General features: G+C 41.1%; 1 protein-coding gene across 1 annotated transcript in view; it reads left to right on the forward strand.

The window, feature by feature from the left end:
* ELMO1 (engulfment and cell motility 1) overlaps positions 1-21,548 on the forward strand; it is a 551,203-nt gene that overhangs the window by 141,669 nt on the left and 387,986 nt on the right. Inside the window, exon 5 of the mRNA XM_027102174.1 lies at positions 17,609-17,659. Coding sequence (XP_026957975.1) covers positions 17,609-17,659 — 51 coding nt within the window. The remainder of the gene's footprint in view (positions 1-17,608; positions 17,660-21,548) is intronic.

Raw genomic sequence — 21,548 nt, forward strand, 5'->3', positions numbered from 1 at the left:
CATCCAAATCCTTCCTCTTGAGTGTGGTCTGGACCTGTGAATCTGAAGGGATGTCACTCAGGTGATTACATCACAGTTTGTCAAAGGGATTTGCAGATACAGTTAAGGTCCATGATCACTTGACTTTGGGTTGGCTTTGGGTTCATCAAAAGGGAGATTAGCCTTGTGCACCTGACTTAATCAGATGGGCCCTTTAAAGAAGGTGAAGCATTAAAGCGATGCTCTCCTGTTGGCCTGAGAAGGTGCAGATTGCCAGGTTGTGGGGAAGGCTACAGGGTAAGGACCTGAGAGCAGCCTCTGGGAGTTGAGCATGATCCCTGGTCAACAGCTGGTGAGGAAATGGGAGGAAGTGGGAGGAAGTGGGATCTTAGTCAAACAACCACAGGAAACAAATTAAGTAGCAACTGGAATGAACTTGGAAGTGGCCTCTGAGTTCCAAATAAGGATGCAGCCATCTGACACCTTGATTTCAGCCCTGTGTCACCCCGAGCAGAGGACCCAGTTAAAATGTGCTACCCTCCTGACCCCATAGAAACTGTGACATCATACATTTGTTTCGGCTTCCAAGGTTTTGGTAATTTGTTTTGTAACAACAGAAAATGAGCACATTGTGTGAATGTATCCAGATTTTCTCTACATTGAATAAGATAACAGAACACAAAAGCAAATTGAATGTGGAAGCTTGTTATATTATTGTAATGATCATCCATAATGCCAGATATTAAATTTTTACGTTAATAAAAAAACCTCATTATTCTTGCTGATTACCTTAAAAAGTATACATTTACAAACCTAAGCTCATAAAACATGTTAATATTAATACAATACCTCTTTGTCTATTTTAGGTTCTGAGGGATTTTTTTCCCTTTCTAGAACAAAAAGATTCCATTATTTGAAAACCACTGGCTTGACTAATAGGCACTTTTTAAAAAGACTGCATTTTGGTTGTTTTAAGAATGTAGCTGTTGGCAGGGAAAAGAGCAGGATTGTACAAGGCTAATTTATAGTCAGCACATTGGTTTTAAATATATGTTTATCTTTAATTGTTCCTTCATTACAAAGTAATGCATAGATGTAAGAAATCCAGCCACTACTTTTGATTTAGACAGATGAGTTTTGCACTAGTGATTGTTTTGAAATCAGAAGTCATTTAAATAGTAATTTAAAACTTCTAAAGCATGCAATATTTCAAACCTCTCAAAAAGTACAGAAAATGGGGGCTTCCCTGATGGCGCAGTGGTTGAGAGTCCACCTGCCGATGCAGGGGACACGGGTTCGTGCCCCGGTCCGGGAAGATCCCACATGCCGCAGAGCGGCTGGACCCGTGAGCCATGGCCGCTGAGCGCCTGCGGGTCTGGAGCCTGTGCTCCGCAACGGGGGAAGCCACAACAGTGAGAGGCCCGCGTACCGCTAAAAAAAAAAAAAAAAAAAAAAAGTACAGAAAATGATATAACTGATACCCATACACCCAATCATCTAGATGTTAACAGAGGCTAACATTTTGCCTGTTGCTTCAGGTTTTCTTTTTTAGAAAAGTACAAATCCAGCTGCAACGCTCTTCTATCATTTCTCCTGCCTCTCCTCCTATTCCTCCCTCCCCAGAGGTAAATACTAGCCTGAAATGGATGTCTATTATTCTCATGAATGTTTTATAGATTTTCTACGTATGTATGTATTCATGAATAATATAGAGAATTGTTTTATACTTTAAAATTTAAATGATTGGTATCATACGGAAGGTAACATTGTGCAATTTCATTTTTTCACCCAAAGTTATATTTTTGAGATAAATAATGAATAATGTCCCATGGCATGAATAAAGCACAGTTGATTTATCCTTTTTTCTGCAGATAAGCAGCTGTTTCCCCAATTTTGGTATCACAAATAGTGCTGTCATGAATATTCTTGTTTATGTGATTCCATTTGAACATTTCTCTAGAATAGAAAGTAGGAAGCTGTTGGGTTGAATCTTTAACTTTGCTAGGAGTTGCCAAACTGCTTTCCAAAGCGGTTCTGCTAGCCTGGTCCCACCCACAAAGTAGAGTTCCTCTTCCCTTCTTTTCACCCTGTGTTTGTTGTCATAGTCCTGCTAATGCTAGCCAACTGGATGGGGCGTGGGGGGCATGCGACTTCTTGTGGCTTTAATGTGTATTTCCCTAATTGCTGAGGCTGAGCCTATTTCCTATGTTTGTTATGCTTCAGATTTCCCTTCTGCAAACTGCCTGTACAGTCTTTGTCGAATAGCAGGAGGGGAGTGTTTTATTCTCATTGATTTATAGGAGTTCTTTATAGGATATGGACAATTCTTTTTTATGTAGCTACCCCTAGTCCATAACTGTTTAATTTTCTATGGTGTCTCTCGTCAAACAGAAGTTAATAAGACCATTTTAATATGATCAGATTGATCACTTTTCCCTTTATTGCTTGGGCTACTTATGTTTTGTTTAAAAGCACTTCCACTAGTCATGTATTATAAAGATATTCTCTTTTATTTTCTTTCAGAAGTTAAAGAGTCTTGATTTTCATATAGATCATTAATCCATTTTGAAAGAGAGAGAGAGAGAGAGAGAGAGAGAGAGTGTGTGTGTGTGTGTGTGTGTGTGTGTGTGTGTGAGTGTGCGCGCACACGCGTGTGCGCATGTTTCTATTAGGTAGGGATCTAATTTTATCTTTTTCCTCCTAGCACCTTTTATTGAGTAATTCATTACTCACCTTCCCACCCCCATGATTTACATCTCACCTCTGTAGTGAGTCAAGTTTCCGTGATTATCGGCATCTCAGTGGCTTTCTGTTTTGTTCCTTACCGTACAGCTTTGAGCACTTACAACTCAGTAACAAGGCTTGATGTTTACTGGGATGAATCTGTCTTCTTTTCCTTTATCAAAATCACCCTGCGTAGTGTAAGTCTTTTACTTTGCCAAATGAATTTTAGCATCAGTTTGTCAAATCCTGTAAAAATTTTGATTAAAATGGAATTAATTTATGGATTAACTTTGGAGGGAAATTGCTTTCATTAGCATATTGTTTATCTCATCCACGAAAATATATTTTTCCATTTATTAGAATGTTCCTTAAACTTTTTCAACAAAGTCATAATTTTTACCTCAAAGTTCTTGTGTATATTTAGTAATATATGTGCCTAGGTACCTCATAATTTTGTATCTATCATAAATCGTATCTGTTTTTAAGCACTTCCACTCTTTATGACTATTTATGTACGATTTATTGAGTGTTTGCTGTGTACAAGGCTTTCTGTTGAGCTTAATTTCTGCAAATACACCGAGATGTATTTATCAGTGTATTTCCTGTTTTTTATTATTAACAAAATTAAGTATCAGAGAGATTAAGTAACCTGATGATTATATATGATTAACTGTACAGCCTAGATTTTAACTCAGTTTTATCTAAATCTTTACCTTTTGCTAAAAGCCTTTTCTTTTAAATCAGCTAATGTTTCTCTGATGTATGTCATCTTGTTTCACAGTATCTTTTTTTTTTTTTTTTTTTTTGCGGTACGCGGGCCTCTCACTGCTGTGGCCCCTCCCGTTGCGGAGCACAGGCTCCGGACGCGCAGGCTCAGCGGCCATGGCTCACGGGCCCAGCCACTCCCCGGCATGTGGGATCTTCCCGGACCGGGGCACGAACCCGCATCCCCTGCATCGGCAGGTGGACTCCCAACCACTGCGCCACCAGGGAAGCCCTCACAGTATCTTTTTATAGTAAAAACCCAGAATTTAATTACAGAGTCTCTATGTGAAAAAGGCATTTATTTTACCAAGTAGAAGTCCCTTCATACCAGTTAGTTAATTCATCTGGATAGCACGTTTATGGCAGAGAATAAGTCTATAAAAGAAATGTTTCTCTGGCTGTTATTTTTGGATCAACTCTTAAGGAAAACACCTGTCCTAATTGACTTAATGTGTTATTTTTCTTGCTCACTACTTCACTTGTGCTTAGAGGAATTTAGGGTGAGTCCTCCCGACAAGACAGACAGCTTCTAGAGGCAAGGCCTGGATGTCCAAGTGCAGGGTGGATGCTCCAGTCAAAAAAAAGAAGAAAAGCTAAGATGTAGATGAGCTTTTTAATACATTTAAAGTTTTTTAAAATTGAGGTATAATTGACACAACATTATGTTAATTTCAGGTGTGCAGCATAATGATTCAACATTATGTATATTGTGAAACGATCACCACAGTAAGTCTGGTTAACACCCCTTACCATATGTAGTTAACAATTTTTTTCTTAGCAACTTACAAAGATGCAATACAGTATTATTAACTGTAGTCACCGTGCTGTACATGACATGCCCATCACTTATTTACTTTATAACTGGAAATTTGTACCTTTGACTCCGTTCACCCATTTTGCCCACCCCATACTCCCCGCCTCTGGCAACCACCAATGTAATCTGTTCTCTGTATCTATGAACTAGAGGTTTGTTTGCTTTTTTTTTTTTTTGTGAAGATTCCACGTATGAGTGAGATATACAGTATTTATCTTTGTCCGACTTATTTCACTTAGCATAATATCCTTAGGGTCCATCCATATTGTAGCTAATGACAGGATTTCCTGTTTCTCATGGCTGAATGATATTTCACTGTATATATGTATACCACATTTTCTTGATGCATTCATTCATCAGTGGGCACTTAGGTTGTTTCCATATCTGGGCTATTATGAATAATGATGCAGTAAACATGGAGGTGCATATATCTTTTCAAGTCAGTGGTTTCATTTTCTTTGGATAAATACCCAGAAGTGGGATTGTGGGATCATATTGTAGTTCTATTTTTAACTTTTTGAGGACGCTTCATACTATTTTCCATAGTGGCTGCACCAATTTACATTCCCACCAGCGGTGCACAAGGGTTCCCTTTTCTCCACATCTTTGCACACACTTGTTATTATTTTATCTTTTTGATGATAGCCAATGAAAACGGGTGTGAGGCAGTATCTCATTGTGGTTTTAATTTGCATTTCCCTCATGATTAGGGTTGTTGAGCATCTTTTCATGTACCTCTTGGCCATTTTCCTTTGGAAGAAAATGTCTACTCAGTTCCTCTGCCCATTTTTTTTCATCAGATTGTTTTTTTGCTATTGACTTTTAAGAGTTCTTCATATATTTTGGATATTAACCCCTTCTCAGATACATGATTTGTAAATCATTTGTAAATTATTTTTTGCCATTCAGTATGTTGCTTTTTCATTTTGTTGATGGTTTCCTTTAATGTGAAGAAGCTTTTTAATTTGATGTAGTCCCACTTGTTTATTTTTTTACTTTTGTTGCCTTTGCTTTTAGTGTCAAATCTAAAAAGTCCAAGGCCCATGTTAAGAAGCTTACCGCCTGTGTTTTCTTCTAGAATTTTTATGGTAATACTTTCAAAGTTTTGACTGTTTAATTACCTCCTCTTTCATTTATCATCCATCCTGACTTCTCTGGAGAAGTCTACTTAAACTCTAATTTTTCTCCTAGTGCAAGAAGGAAGAAGAGATAGGATAGAAGGGAGGAACTTCTAGTGGGATTCAAGCTAAAGCCCATTTGTTCTCTAGTGTGTCCTGTTGGGTAGTTTCACTTCCAACACTGAGGCCAATCCTGCTTTTCTAAGGCCCCTGTCTGGCCTCTTCTCATCACTGGGCCCTTCCTCTTAGGGCTGAAACAGGTGAGTTTCTGGGAGTGGTTCTGGACGGTTTTGTGAGCGTCAGAGCTCAGTTGTAGATGTCTGGGGCTGTTTGTAACTCTGCTTCTGTGCTAGAGCAGCCTGATGCTGTGGCTTAGGTGAACAATATGGTGGAATATGGTTCACTTCCATTCAGGACATTATTGAGGACACAAGGATTGATAGTGGGACATGAGCAATTATATCTCAGTTATCCCTTTTTTAAAAATGCTTAATGATACACGTGCCTCCTAGTAGGCATGAAATAAATAGCCGCTGGTTGACTGAAGATTGTAGAATAGGGAAGGAAAGGAAAGATGGTCTGAGATTTATCTGAATTGTGGGAGGAAGAAAGGGACAGTGTTTCTATCTTTGAAGACATAAGTGGCCAGTTAGTTTTAGTTTACAGATATATTCTGGCTATTGCTTTAGGTCCTATTACGATGAAAATATCCATTCCGTTCATTCAAAAAGTATGTATTGAGCATGTTTTACATACAAGGCACTGTTTTTGACACTGGTGATGATCAAAACCTGAAGATGCCCACTCCTCTCGTGTATATGTTCTCATGGGTGTGGGTAGAGACAGACAGGAGATTTTAAAAAAATGAACAAGGTATTTTCAGATTGGAGTAAGTGCTCTGAAGGAAATAAATGGGGTAACATGATAAAGATTTGGGGGCAGAGTGTGGTAGGCAGGCATTGCTGTTGAGCTCAGTCTGCCAGGCTAGCCATGTAATTTAGGTTCAAGAATGGATTAGAAATACGACTTGACTTGGTTTAAAGCCAAGATTGCTGTAAAGCATCAGGGAGTGTCCTTCTAAAGAGGTGACATTTGTGCCAAGACTTGAGACTCACAAGGAGGCAGATCATAGCATTGCAGGAAAAGGCACAGCCAGAACAGAAGCCTTGAAGCACGAAGGGCTTGTTGTGATAAGGAGCAAAGGGGAGCAGGATGGTGAGCTGGGGAGTGGGGGAGTATCAGATATGATTGTTAGAGTTTGGCCAGGGCCACATCGGGAGTTTTTTAAACCATTGTAGGAATAGGGATTTTCTTCTAAGTACAGTGGAAAGCCACCGTTTTAACCCAGGCTCCATGAACTTGTATAGGAAGAAAGTTATAACTGTGTGAAAATAAAAATTTTGCATTATTTCAATGATGAATGTAGACAACCAGCCATGATAGTATAAATAGTATCTGTATTGATGTTACCGGTAGAAATCATAGATATTTCCACTTATTACTGTTATTGCAGTGATCTCAAAATGTCATTTATGATCATTACATTAATTAGAAATTACGGTAGTTATTAGCGCTTATAATGTATCTTGTTATTTCATGCATTAATAAAGGCGCCAGTGAACTATAACCTGTGGACCAAATCCAGGCTGCCACCTGGTTTTGTAAATAAAGTTTATTGGAATACAGCCATGCCCATTCATTTATGTATCATAGTTGCAACAGAAAATTTCTTTCCCTGCAACGCCTAAACTACTTAGTATCTGACTCTTTCTGGAAAAAGTTTGCTGATACCTGTACTGATAAAGAAGCATATATATTACTATGGTACAATTTTAAAAATTGGGTAACTGTTGGTTTCTTTGCAAGCTCATGTGTTTTATTTTATGCATTTGAAAACGTTATTTATAGAAGTGACCCATAGGCTTCACCAGATGGCCAAAACATCCATGACCAGGGGGCAAAAAGAAAGGAAAAAGAATCCCTGCCCAGAACACTGCAGGGCAGGGATTCTTTTTTGTCTCTTTTTTTTCCCTTGCCCCCCTCCTTTTTCATATTTTTCATGTTTTCATTACCCAGTACCTAAGCTGCCTCTTCTTCTCTTTTTTTTTTTTTTTTTTGTGGTACGCGGGCCTCTCACTGCTGTGGCCTCTCCCATTGCGGAGCACAGGCTCCGGACGCGCAGGCTCAGCGGCCATGGCTCACGGGCCCAGCCGCTCCGCGGCATGTGGGATCTTCCCGGACCGGGGCACGAACCCGTGTCCCCTGCATCGGCAGGCGGACTCTCAACCACTGCACCACCAGGGAAGCCCAGCTGCCTCTTCTTTATGGATGATGTTTTGAGTCTTTCCCGTGTGCCAGGCAGGGTCTTTATTAGGACTGTCTAATTTAATGCCCATGACAGCACCATATGGCCTAGGTGTGACGGTCTTCATGCAGCAGTGAGGGAGGCTCGGAGGTGTTGTCAAGCCCATGTATTAATTTACCGAATGTTCACTGAGCACCTGCTATATGCCAGGCTCTGTGCCAAATGCCCAGGTGACAAAGCTGTCTGTGATGATGCCAAGGTTTGACTCAGGCCCATCTGATGCCAGTGTGGGGGAGGCTCACATCACAGCAGGTGATGTTCAGGATGACAGGTGACACCACACTGTCTCTTTGAAGCCAGCCAGCAAGCAGCCAGCAAACTCGGTCACTCTTCCTTCTCTTGTGTTTCCATCCCACTTTGCTCCATAGCTCTCCTCCACTCTAAAGGTTTATGTCTCGTTCTCACTCCTTAGTCTGTTGTTTGCATCGGCTTTGCCTAGAATAGACCATGGAGTTGGTATTTTCCCAGCTGTAGCAGCAACCTTAGTGATCCCTGCCAATGCCACTGGAATGGCCCTTTAAAATCTTTCTTTTTTGCAAGCATGAGCTTCTTTCCTGTAAGTGCATCTCTCTTCTCCAGAACTTTGTGGATTTCTAAGACCACAGGCTCTAATTTGCCCATCACAACCCAGGTTTAAACATTTGCACATGTCATTTGATTGAGGGGTAGGTTAAAATTGATAGCAGGAGGGCCTGGCAATCAAGTCTCTATCTCAAATGAACAGAAAAATGGGACCGTAGGGCAAGGCCTGGTCGACGTGGTTCACCCCAGCTTGTGCAAGTCCTTCTGTCCAAAACCAGGGAGGTTGCTTTCTTCCCTAGAAACATAGCCAATGTTCGTTAGCTGGGTTGGGCAAATACAGTATCAGGCATTTTTCTTAATTTCTTTTGTTTTTTCACATGTTGCAAGTGGAGAGCATTGTTCACCTGATTATCTACCTGGGCACCAGGATTTTATCAGTATCTACACACATACTCCATCAATTTGAACTCATACTGCAATACTGTTTTGCAGCCTACATTTTTCACTTGCTAACTAAAAAAATAATGCAGGAGGCTGCAAATAAGAAAAGAGTTTATTGGGGGTCTTAAGAATTGCAATTCGGAAGACACAGGTTGGGGTAACTCTGGAAGAGTGTTCTGGAAGAGAAAGAGTCAGGGGTGTATAAAGACAAAAAGGCACAGGGTTGTTAGAGGTTGCCTGGGGTGAGAACTGTGGTTGACTCTGACGTGAATCAGAAAATATTTGTCCTTAAGGAACCACAAGCTGTTTTAGGAAAGGGGTCCAATAAGTCGATAGACCATCACAAGTTATTTTAGGATAAGGGTCCGATAAGTATCTTGAATTTCTGGCAGGTGTTCTGGATCCCTTCATCAGGTCAAAAGGTCAGATTCCATCCAGTGTGACATGTGCATAGGTCACACTTCCTTAAAGGTCCCCAGCTTCATTTTAGAGAGCTCTCTTCACAATACGGACTCCATTTTTATTTTCCTTTCACATACTTCACAATACAGTGTGACATGTTCTCATATTATTAAACACTCTTTCATACCAACACTTTAATGGCTATATCATGTATCATTGGCCTGCTTTACCATTTTTATTTAAATTTTCCTTCATATTAAGTGACATTTGGAAGATCTGGTATGTCAGTCAGGGTTCAGTCAGGATACAGTTCAAATATCATTATTTGAACCGGGGAAATTTAATTTAAAAATCAGTAACTAGTGGAATCTGTTAACTGCGAGCAAAGGGGTAGCAAAGGACTCTGGTGGGTCCCCAGAAGGAGCAGTTGTAGCAAAGTAGCTGTGGCCTCTAGTCTGAGGAGGAGAGGACAATTTAAGAACTAAAGACCCCCCAGGGGGCACCGCCCCCTTCCCCAGGGCTCTTCAAAGAGAGCATGGCTACCACAGAGGCATCACCACAGTGATGAAGGATGCAGGCCTGTGCTGAACTATGGGAGTGTGTCTTGCTGGAAGGTTGAGTAAGCAGAGCTGCTTGGAAGTGGCTTCGATAGGAGTAGGGCCTGAGGGTGGATCAGACCTGTGGACTTCTACACTTACTACTACTACTACTACTAAAATGGTGGCTCAAAAGAGAACTGCCTTTCTATGACCAGGCAGGATTATTCCAATGCTCTCTTTTGGTGAAGCTTAACATTCTCCTACGATGGCAAACGGGAAATGCTTGCAGGGTCCATCTCCAATATATAAAGTGAGGCCAAGAATGTTGGATTTAGGGTTGAGAGACAATAAATGAATAACTGAAACACTTGGGCTTGCTTTTAGTTGTATTTCTCTGTTATAAACAATGTTTCAGTGGACATCTTTTGTAAAATGTCCGCCTCTCTGATGTTTCCAAAGGAAAAATTCATAAAATTTGATTTTTAAGGCTTTTATTAAACATTACAAAATAACCCATGAAAAATGTGTCTCTATTTACTGTCCTTCAAGTTATGTGTGGGAGGAAAGGCACATATTTTTGTCATAGAACTTATTACTCACTAGCTTTTCGGTTCTTGGGTTTATCTATTGGATTGTGAACTTGGAGACTGGAGGTGCTCCGAGCCAGGAGTCCTATGGTTGGAGCCTGGGGTCTAACTTAGTAAGTGCCAAGCCCTGCAGTGATGGAGGCAGCTGTGTGTTGTTGGAACCCTCCACCACCTTGCCCAATCTCCTTAACTTACTCCCTTTCCATTCTAATTCGCTGCTGCTGACAGATTTATTTCTCTGAAACATCCCCTTGGTCATAATGCTCAAAAGCCTTAAATGTTTCCTCTTTGTTCATTGTATTGAGAATAAAAGAGAAGTGAAGAGAATTGACCTTGGGTGCTGGGCCCCTTGCTTCCATTCTTTTGATGAGGAAACTAAAGCCAGTGGACTTGCCCAAGGTCACATTGGAAGTCCGTTGGTCCAGGCTCAACCTGGAGCTTCCTTCCTTCCAGTTCACTGCTCTTTCCAGGCTCCCAGACCCCTGCTGGTCAATTGTCCTCACCACCTTGTTGTTCTCCCAGCACAGCACCTGTAGTGAAAGAGAGTCTATGAATACACGTCCACATCCTTTGACACTCATACTATGTCTCTGCTGGTGCTTATCCCGCCGTCTGTATTGCCAGAAAGATCCCTATCACCTTCTGTGCTCAAGGGACTGGCTACTCTGACTGCAAGGTGGATTCCATCTAAATAGTGACCTGCCATTACATTTTTTTTTTTTTTTTGTGCCACACCACATGGCATGTGGGATCTTAGTTCCCCAACCAGGGATTGAACCCACACCCCCGGCAGTGGAAGCATGGAGTCTTAACCACTGGACTGCCAGGGAAGTCCTATTACTTTTTAACAGATTGGACTCAGTCAATTCTTATCCTAGGGTGTTAGAGGGACACAGACGTGGATTGGGTTCTACCCTGAGCTTTTGGTCCTGGGGCCTGGACACCAGGTAGAGGCAGGTGTGTGCTCACTCCTGCCATATGAAAGTGGCTGAGGAAACAAGCATCTTCCCTGACTTTCTAAAAGGGTGCCTCTTTTTAAGCAGCAGTGAACATCTAATAGTGCCTGTTGCTTTAAGATAAGCATGTTCTTCTCCAGAAAAACACTGTTCTTTTTCTCTGTCTCCTACAAGTAGTTGATTAAAATGCCAAGGGAGGCAGGCATTCTCCTGCTGTTCCTCCCCTTGGGCTCACCACACCCCGTAGACTCCCTGGGCTCCTGCAGGCTGTCTGACCGCTTCGCTCCACTTCTTCCACCCAGGTCTTATTACAGGTAGAAAGAGAGCAAAGTGGTCCGGTCTGTGTTTACACAGCACAAATAAGTAGTTAACAGAATCTTACTTAACACCTGTCTTGCCTGTCTGCTCTTGGTTTGGGGAATTGTGTAAATGGTACATGGGTGCTGTGAAAAGTAAAATGATTAAAGAAACACAATAACTGAGAATAGAACCTAGCTAGAGGCTTGAAGAAAGAGTGGAACAGAGTCAAAGCAAGATCCTTCAAATCCACGGGTGATGATGAGCTGCTAAAGCCATATGGGGCTGAGGGGGGGGGGGAGGAACGTGGTCCCTGATGGGAAGGACCCCTGGGGGAAGGCTGAAATATTAGTTACGGAAAATGTACAGTTAGAATAGTTTGCCACCCTTTCTTCCTTATCCTTTTTCCCCACCTCACCTCTCAGCCTTTTTTTCCCTGGCTTTTGTGGGTTCAGATTTATTTTAGGGTATTTCTATCCTCCTCCTCAAATGTTAGACCTGTAGTCCTCCGTCTAGAGGCATTGCTCTGTAACCTAGCAACCGGCATGTCATATGCGGTCCTCACTTATTTCCTTCAGCCCAGAGATCTGAAGATCATGCAAATAGACACATAAAGGAGGGAAAGGATCAGGTCTACATGCAAAATCAGTCTTTGTGATGATTGAGCAATGGATGCGAAGAACAGCCTTATTTCCTAGTAATACATCCAAAGTAAGGGCCTCATCACATCAGGAGAGAGAGACAGTGATAGACAAAGACAGAGCAAGGAGGGGAAGAAGGAGCCCAAGAAAAGATCCTGGAGCTTCCCGGGCTTGTGGGGTTGTAAGTGCCCCCTCCCCCGCCGCCTCCCCCTCCGACCTCCTGCTTTCCTTGCTCAATAGCAGGAAGAGGGGTAGAATTTGGAATTTTTGACCAGGGAATGATTCCTAATTTGTCTGGCTACATAGAAAGTTGGCATACTGAGATAAATTTCAGAGGGAGAAATATGACAACAGTGACGTTTTTCTGCAGGATCTTATTATCCAGTCCACACAGAGGCCGAGTCACTGAGCTGATTCTGTGAATTAACACAAAGACATCCTCTCGAGACGCCTGTGAATGTCAGGGGCTAGCACAGTCTGCCACTGCTGGCTTAGGAGTAACTGGGACAGTGGGGCTTTAGCGGGCTTTCACTGGGCCCCTTGTCATTCTTCCCGTGCATTGTGTGCCGTTAGGACGTTACCCGCAGAAATGTTCTTTCTGCTGCTTTCTCCTCCTCAGTTTTGAGGAGCTGGCATTAGTCTTGTTTGCCTCACTTTATTACCTCGAATTTCAGAATACTTACTCTAAATGTGATGCATAGTCTTATGAATTAGACTGGGATGATTCTAAACTTCATTGTTCATCAGAATTACTTGGGAGCAGAGTGAAAATAGAGAGTCCCAGGTCCCTGAGTGTGGGCTTGGCGAGCTGGGGAGTCCCAGAAATCTGCATTTTAATACTCATGGTGATTCTAGAGCCAATGGTGTGAAGATCCCATGAGAATCGGAGATTAAAGGCTGATTTCCTAGAGAGGGGCATGGGACAGTTTCTTGGCTCTGTGAGTTGACGGATACATTCTTCATTATTGCAGAATCCCCCTCTCCATTTGAAGGGAGGGAGTTCACTTTTATTTTTTGTTCCTTCCCCATGTGCTTTTATATGTCATTTAGTGGTGTTCCTTGTCTGGCCCGAGAGAGGTGACCTTGACTCTGTTGAATGCTGATGGATAGGTCTTGTTGAAAGCTGCTTCCCAAAGGTCAGTGGCATAACCTGTTGATGAGGCAAAGCTGGCCAGTGTATTAGTCACCTCACTAAGGGAGAACAGTACCAGGCCAAGCTGTGGCAGCACCCCGGCAGGTAGAGGTGTATCGGTCAGGGTTCAACGAGAGGTGATGGTCAGCGGGTAGAGGGCGGCAGCCAATGGACAGGATAAGGAAGTACAATCACACACACCCATACACACACACACAGCCCTTATTGAATGCTTGGAGGACTGCATCAAAGAAGGCCCCTCTGAAACAGACCTAGAGGCCTGAGACTGTGATAAAAGAGTGAGTGGCAGCTCCCCAGCCTTTGATGCGGAGCCCGCTGTGTGCCAGACCTCCCTCCTCAGCCATGCTGGTCTGCTGATAGAAGAGGCGTACAGTTGCTAACTGTTATTCTGCTGGATATGTGCTGCTGACTTCCTAAAGTCTTAGACTCAGGATAACATAGATGGCACTATTCTTTTTACTGATTGGATTACATATAGAGAGAGACTAGCTAAAAACAAATAAGCATATGCAGCACTGTGCTTTTTAGATGTTATTTTTGCACTAATGATAAACAGCTAACTTTTTTTCGTGAGTGTTTGCAAGGTGTTTGCCATTCTCTGCTCTAAGCACTTTAAATGGATTGTTTCAGTTAATCCTCAGAACAGCCTTAGGAGACAGGTGTTCTCCTTATTTTACACCTGAACAAACTGACACAAAGGGCAGCTGTGTCACTTGTAGCAGATTCCCCAGGTGAGAAGTGAAATGTGGGTCCAACTGAGACTGTCCTATCTGGAAATCCAACTCTTAAATGATGCTGCAGCGTCTGGATGGAACTTATGAAATTAAGAGTAAGTCCAAGCCTTTTCCTTTGTCTACATCACAAGTTAGACAGCCTTGGAGAGCAAAGGGTGTCATCAGTCTGTGGCAGATGAGGTGCAATCCAGGTGATCTTCCTGATAGAATAGTCTCTGAAGCAGATGTCTACCATTGCCTATTTCTTTCAGTTTATCTACCTTTCTGTCGGGACCTTAACGTTTTTAATGCATATAATAGTGGCTCTTCTACTTATCTTTTTTATTCCAAAATACAAAATCCTGATTAAGAAACATCTTTTTAGGGAAAAGGAAGAGACAGAGGGCAAATGGACTGCCAACTGGGAAGGGAGGCGTGCTGCTCTCGGTGTAATAGTCCAGATCGCTCTCATTTTTGAACCAGTTCTAGGCCAGGCACAGATCATCTGTCACGTCTGGTTCTTACCACATTCTCTAAGCGATGACTTGTTCTTCCCATATTAGGGAAGAGAAAACTTAGGTCAGAGTGGTTAAGTAGCTCGCACTGAGCACACAAGCTGGTGCGAGACGGAGGTCGTTTGAACCCAGCCCTGCCTGTCAGTGGTTTTAACACTGCTTTTGTTTTAAACAATCCTCAAGACCCTTTCTTCAAAGAACTCCTACTTGGGTCCCAGAAAGTCAGGAGTCAACGTTGCAGGAGCCAACGTTGCAGGAGCCAACATGGGGGCCTGGAAGTCAACTGCTTGAGGTCACCCCAGCCATACTCCCACCCGGTGCCCCGTGCCCAGGGCATCCCAGGGAACACCTGGAAATCTGCAGAGCATTTGTTAATACCGTTCTTACTTCTTTGCTCTCATATATGTTGACCAGGTGATGAGCTCCCCCCTTGAAGATAAAGGCAAGATCTAGATCTTCTTACCTTTTCCAGAGAGAGCACAGCATCTGGTGTCAGATATGCTCCCCACCCTGATGAGTGTGAGTCTGCCCTTCCCCCTCCATGATGTTGGGCAAATAATTTATCCTCTTGGTAACTTTGGTTTCTTATCTTTAAAATGAGCATCAAGTTACTATGATGGTTAAATAAGCATTCCAACAAAACCCAAAAACCCTCACCCCAGTGCCTTTCAATAAATGTTAGTTTATTGCTTTTATTAGGAATGCTTCATCGTCACTCCTAATTTTCATGAGGAGAGATTATTGCTAAACCCTCCTGGTTTCTTCATACCCTCTTTCCCTACTTGATTCATTATTTGGGAAGAATAAACTGGGCCCCCTTTTCCTCTTGGGAAGGAACTTGCCTTTGGTCTTACCTCAACGGGTATGTTAACCTGAGGGTTTAGTTATCTGTCTACTGGTTCTCACTCTCAGCCTTGTGTTCCACAATCACTAATAAAGGAGGTATTTTAGCCTTTCATCTTCTGACTCTCTTTCATTTAGAACCTGACAGGAAAGAGGTATGCTATGTGTCCGGCTTCCTTAATTCTATAATTACTATTTGTGGTCTTCCTCTCCAATTCTCACAGAGGCATAGAATTTTAGAGTTGAAAGGAGTTTTTTTTTAAAAGACTGAAATTCATTTCACCATCTCATACCTGAGCCTGGCTGCCAGGTGGCTATTCAGCCCTTGCCTGCACACTTCGGGTAATGAGGACCTTGCTCTCTCAAGAGGTGGCCCAGGGTGTCTGGCTGGGGATGCTCTAGATTGCGCTGAAATTGCCCGAGGAAGGTTTGGATCCGGCAGTATGGAGTTTTCAGGCCTGAACTCTGTATAAAACGTTCAGATTAGGTTTTCTTTGGGAGAGAGTATTGGCCTGAAGCCTGTTCGCTTTCAAATAATTCTTTTACAAAATTCATTTTCCAATAAGTAGTCAGAATTGGCTGAGGGAGAGAGTGAGTGTTCTATGTGTTTTTGGCAGCCCATCCTGAGAAATTTCCCAACAATTCAGCGTGCCTGCTGCATCCTGAGCAAATTCTAGCTTGGGACTTGTCTGAAACGGTACAGGAGAAGGGCCCACAAGGCACTTTATTAACCTCCTGGCCTCAGTGCTCCAGGGTGAGGGATGCGGTGTTGTGACTCCCAGAAGGCCAACTTCTGAAAGCTGAGCATGGTGCGTACTCTGGTGGCCGAAAGGAAAACTACCAGTGAAATTCTCCCTTCAATGCCAAAGATGCTAAGTGAAAGTTTCAAGACACTCGCCTCAAATACACTTGCCACGTGGAGGTGGACCGATTTGGGATCTGCTCGCTCATTTATGCTGTTTGTTCTTAACTTCAACGCAAAATGCAGTAGGGACCAGCAAATGTTAAGAAACCAGGTTCCTTTCTAACCTTTCCTTTAAAAAAGAACAGCTTTATTGAGATATAATTCACGTACCAAAAAACTCACCTTATAAAGCGTTCAATTCATTGGATTTTACTCTATTCACAGATTTTTTAAATCATCACCATAATCAATTTTAGAACATTTAATCACCCCCCAAAACCCCTGAACCCATTAGCACTCACTCCCAGATCCTCCTCCGCCAGCCCTTGGAAACCATTAATCTGCTTTGTTTCTATGGATTTGCCTCTTCTGATAAATGGAATCATAAAGTATGTGGCCTCTGCCTCTAGATTCTTTCACTCGATATTTTCAAGATTCATCCGTGTGGTAGTGTGTATCAATACTTCATCTCTTTTGATGGCCTAATAAGATTCCATTGTATGGATTTACCACCTTTTGTTTATCTAGTCATCTGCTGATGGACATTCAGGTTGTTTACACTTTGGGCTATTATGAATAACATTTCTATGAACATTCATGTACAAGTTTTTATGTGGACATACAGTTTCGGTTCTCTTGGGTGTATATGTAGGAATGGTATTGCTGGGTCATATTCCCTTAATAACCTTTTTAAATTGCTTTTTTTGATTGCTGTCCTTGGGCCCCATATTCCTGTTTTCTGGGTTGATATTCACTTCCTCTGTACTGAATGCTGTCCATGACTTGGTATAAAGAAACAGAACAGAAATAGACTCACGGACTTTGAAAACAAACTTATGGTTCCCAAAGGGGAAAGGTCGGGGAGCGGGGGAGGGATGAGTTAACAGTATGGGATTAACATATACACGCTACTATATATAAAATAGATAATCAACAAGGACCTACTGTATAGCACAGGGAACTCTACTCACTATTCTGTAATAACCTATATGGGAAAAGAATCTGAAAAAGAATGGGTATATGTATATGTATAACTGAATCACTTTGCTGTGCACCCGAAACTAACACAACATTGTAAATCAGCTATACTCCAAAATAAAATAAAAATTAAATTAAACAAAAAGAATTGAAGGGAAAAATATAAAGTTAATACATCTGGGACCCAGTTTAAAGTTCTTTGTGAAATAACTAAAAATTACTCAAGTGAGAATAAACTGAATCATCTGAATGCTTATTATACAGAGTCTCTGCTAGATTATATTTACCTTTGTTCTCTTCTTTCCCAAGCGTCCACTTGAAGAGTTACAAAGATTTTTTTTTTCTTTTCCAGAATCGCAATGAAATAAAAAATGGCACTATCCTTCGATTAACCACATCTCCAGTAAGTTGATCTTTGTTTGTAGCTTTCTAGTAAAGTCTTTGATCTGCAGTTTGTTAAAGGGATTATGGGATGTTAATTTTTCACGGTGACTTTTGTGTGAAACAAAAGATCTTTGGACGGTCCTCATATTCTGGACTGGCAGGAATGCCCCTCCTTCTATTTCCCATTACAGAAAGGGCAATTTTTGTTCCAGGTTATGTGCAAGTAAATTGATCTTAAAGTTTGAGTTTGGGGGTCATCTCAGCAATTCTCATATTACAGATGGGATAACTCAGCTGTACTGATCGGTTTTTACCTACCTGTCCACAGATCCACCTAAGGCCATCTGAACAAATTCAGACAACAAACAAAGGAAATAAAACTAGAGACAGCCCGTTACTTCCCTTTGAAGTCAGAGGGTGTGTCTGTGTGTGAAAGAGAGAGTGTTTAAGCATTTTCTAGTTTTGGTCAGTTATTATGACAATTCATAAAAATATAGTTTAAGAAATGTTTGCCACTTAACACTGTTTCACTGACAGCTGATTCTAGGAAAAAAACCCAAAACACTTTAAAGTCTTCCAGATAAAAGCTGCTAAACAAAATGCTGCAGTATATTTAGATTACTATAGCTGACTGTGTTGCTTATCTTGATCTTTCTGGCTGGCTTATAGATACTTTGGGTAGTAACATTAGCATATTTAAACTACGTATTTTTCACAGTGCATTTTACCGCACTCCTAAAAAATAATCTGCACAAAATACACCAAGTGTTACTATTTTCACTTGCATATGTGATGAAAACTGTGTCTAGCTCTCATTTTCAGTTTCCACTGAAGCCATGTGGTAGGCTAAAAATAAATTTAAAAATTGGGAAAAGCATCTGGCTAAAATTAAATTGTGGGTACTGTAACCACCACAAATTCTTCTTGTCGAAAATTACATTAAGAGAGGCTTACAAACTCCTGAACATTTCACCCAGTAACATTTCGAGCCTAAACACAGTGATGGACTCCATAAGAATATGCCGCTGGCGTTGGCTGAACTGTCTTTTGGTACCTTCTTTTCCACTTAATGGGAATTATGATTCATACTCACTTTTCAGTGGCTACATGATGAGCTGAGACATTTTTGTCTGCCTTAGCATTGATCTTCTTACTTTAGTCAGCATGAATTCATGTTAATTTGACCTTTAGAGACCATGGTTTCATTTGGGTTTTGTAGTTCCTATTTATCCTGCTGAAATTATTCACCTGCTTGATGGGCAGAAAGAGTACACCTTGCCTTTTGTTTCGTCTCAGAATTAGAAAGGCACTGCTTTTTGTTAAAAATCTAGGTCTTCACTAAATGAAGTCAATTCTCTTTTTTATTTGCCGTGGGTTCATGAACAAAATTTCTGCAGCGCTAAGCTACCCCTTGAAAGAATGTTAGGTGTTGGGCGGGGTGGAGTTTGTCAGCATCTGGAAAGTCAAGTACTAACACCATGGCATGACTTGGCATCACTGGGGACAATGGAGCTTGTGCCCTTCATATACCCAGCACGGTGAATGGAGAGATGTGAAAGCCAGTGCACAAGGCAATACTATACGATGGAATTCACTACAAGAGATTGGTTTACATTTTCCAGAGGACAGTGGTCCCCAAACCTGAATCGTTGGTAGAATTTTTAAAATGCTGATGTCTGAGCCTTTAAAGAGAAGCTGAATAATGGTATCTAGGAATAGGGTCCAGGCACCTGCAGTTTACGTAAGCATTTATGATTTGACTGTAGCCACAGGGTATAGAATTGGGAATTATACTAGAATCAAGGTAGTTTGGATCTGTAAACTTCACTTGTTGCTGGTAGATTTTTTAAAAAATTACTTTGTGTTTGCCTGAAAAATATGGGTCAGCATATGCTAACTCTTTCACTTTTTACATACACAATAAAAATATATTTAAAAAAATAGCTGTCTCTATTAAATTTGCTAGGAGGTAATAGAGTACCATAAAGAAACTGGCAAGCAGTGTTGCGCTAGCTTTTACAAGTCCTTTCATCTACCTCAGCTGAACTCTCCCTGTAGCCAGAAAAGACGCGCACATGCCCACACTCGATACACACATGCATACACACACTCTTGTTTTAGGCCATGTGCAGCTGGGCTGAGTCTCACCTCCACTCTATCAGTGATGGTATTTTTGTTGATGGATTTATTTTCAGTCCTTCTCTATATAGAACTATCCTTTCTGGATTGTTCCTAACAAAATAGGGCATTAATAAGAGAAGATCGAAGAAAACAACCTGCATTTTTATTCTTTTAAAAGTCCGACACTTGGGTGATGGTCTTCCTCTGCATTGCACATCTTTAGACAGTCTCTCTAGTGACCATCTTAAACATGTATCTTTTGTAGGTGTCCTATCCTTATCCATCTCTCCAGTATCATGAAAATCTAGCCATGAACATACTCAGGGAATGTGTACAAATGTGTGTGAATTTCTGAGCATTTCAGGGTTTGGAGACCTTCAGATTGTGCAGCTAAGTAGTGTTCCCTTGTACCTGCCATGACAATAATACCTATGGAAATCTAACCTGAGGTCACATGTTGCATAAAGCATATTTTACATAAATTTTGGCTAGCGTTCCTATTAGAAGAAGCGTGCGTTCCCAGACCATTGTTTTCACTTTCCTGAAATTTTTGTTTTTAAAAGTTTTCACAGTAAATATATTTGTAGTCTTGGAGTGTGGAAAGCCACTCTAAGTAGGGCACAAAACCCAGAAGTCATAAAGAAAAAGATTGATAAATTTGACTACCAAAAAATAAAAACAACCCTACAAAACCTTCATGTTTGGAAAGAATTCCAGAAGCAAAGTCAAAAACAGCAAATTAAGGAAAACAATTGGCAGCATGCATGATAAATAGAGGCCTAATTCCTCGATCTGCAGGATCTCTTATGAATAAATTAGCTGCCCCCAAAGCAGATGGCCAAAAGCTATAAACAAAGATGATTTCGTTCTCTCTCTTGATCTATAAATCTCTCTATATAGTCTATCTATAGATATATATAGATAGATGGATCTATATAGATCTATATATGGCTATTTAGCTATAGCTGTATAGATCTATATAGATATAGATATATATGAAAGAAAAAACTCAATCTTTCTCTCAAAAGAGATGAAAATCTACACTCCTAGATAATCAAGGTGTGAGGCAAAGACGCTGTGGTGTCAAGAGTATAAATTGGTACAGCCTCTTTGGAGGGCAATTTAGCTGTATCCACCCAAGCTTAAAATACATATGTCTTTGTCCTAACAATTTTACTGCTGGGAATTTATCCAATAGATAGACTCACAAAAGCACTGCAGGACGCGCGCGCGCGCACACACACACACACACACACACACACACACCATACACACCCATACAGGGCTGTATGCGTCATTGCTTTCAGTAATCAAAAACTGAAACCTGTTAACTGTCTATCAGTTGGGACTAGTTAAATGCATTAGGTAATAACCATGCGATAGAATACTGTGTAGCTGTAAAAAAAGAATGTGTTATGCTGCCTCAGAGGCATCTAAAAATTTTATTAAGTGCAAAAGCAGGTTGCAGAACATTGTGTATGGAGTGACAGCGTTATGCACAGGGAAAGGAGGTATATATGTATGTTGATAAAAGGACAAAAATGATTCTCAAGGGACACAAGAAACTGTTAACATTAGGCTAACTTTATTTATCATTTTATAACTTCTGGTAGTACTTACATATTTCTATACCATGTGCTGGTGTTATTTTTAATTAAATAAATACACACACAAATACATATCATAATGTCACTACAGTATACAAGAGGTGAATCATAACATTCCATGCTAAAACCATTCCAGTATTCCAAACTATTAGATTTTTAAGAGCCGTTTTATATATGACC

The sequence above is a fragment of the Aethalodelphis obliquidens genome, unplaced genomic scaffold (genome assembly GCF_003676395.1).
Source record: "Aethalodelphis obliquidens isolate GAN/ISIS:26980383/991018 unplaced genomic scaffold, ASM367639v1 scaffold5, whole genome shotgun sequence".
Taxonomy (NCBI): Eukaryota; Metazoa; Chordata; class Mammalia; order Artiodactyla; family Delphinidae; genus Aethalodelphis; species Aethalodelphis obliquidens.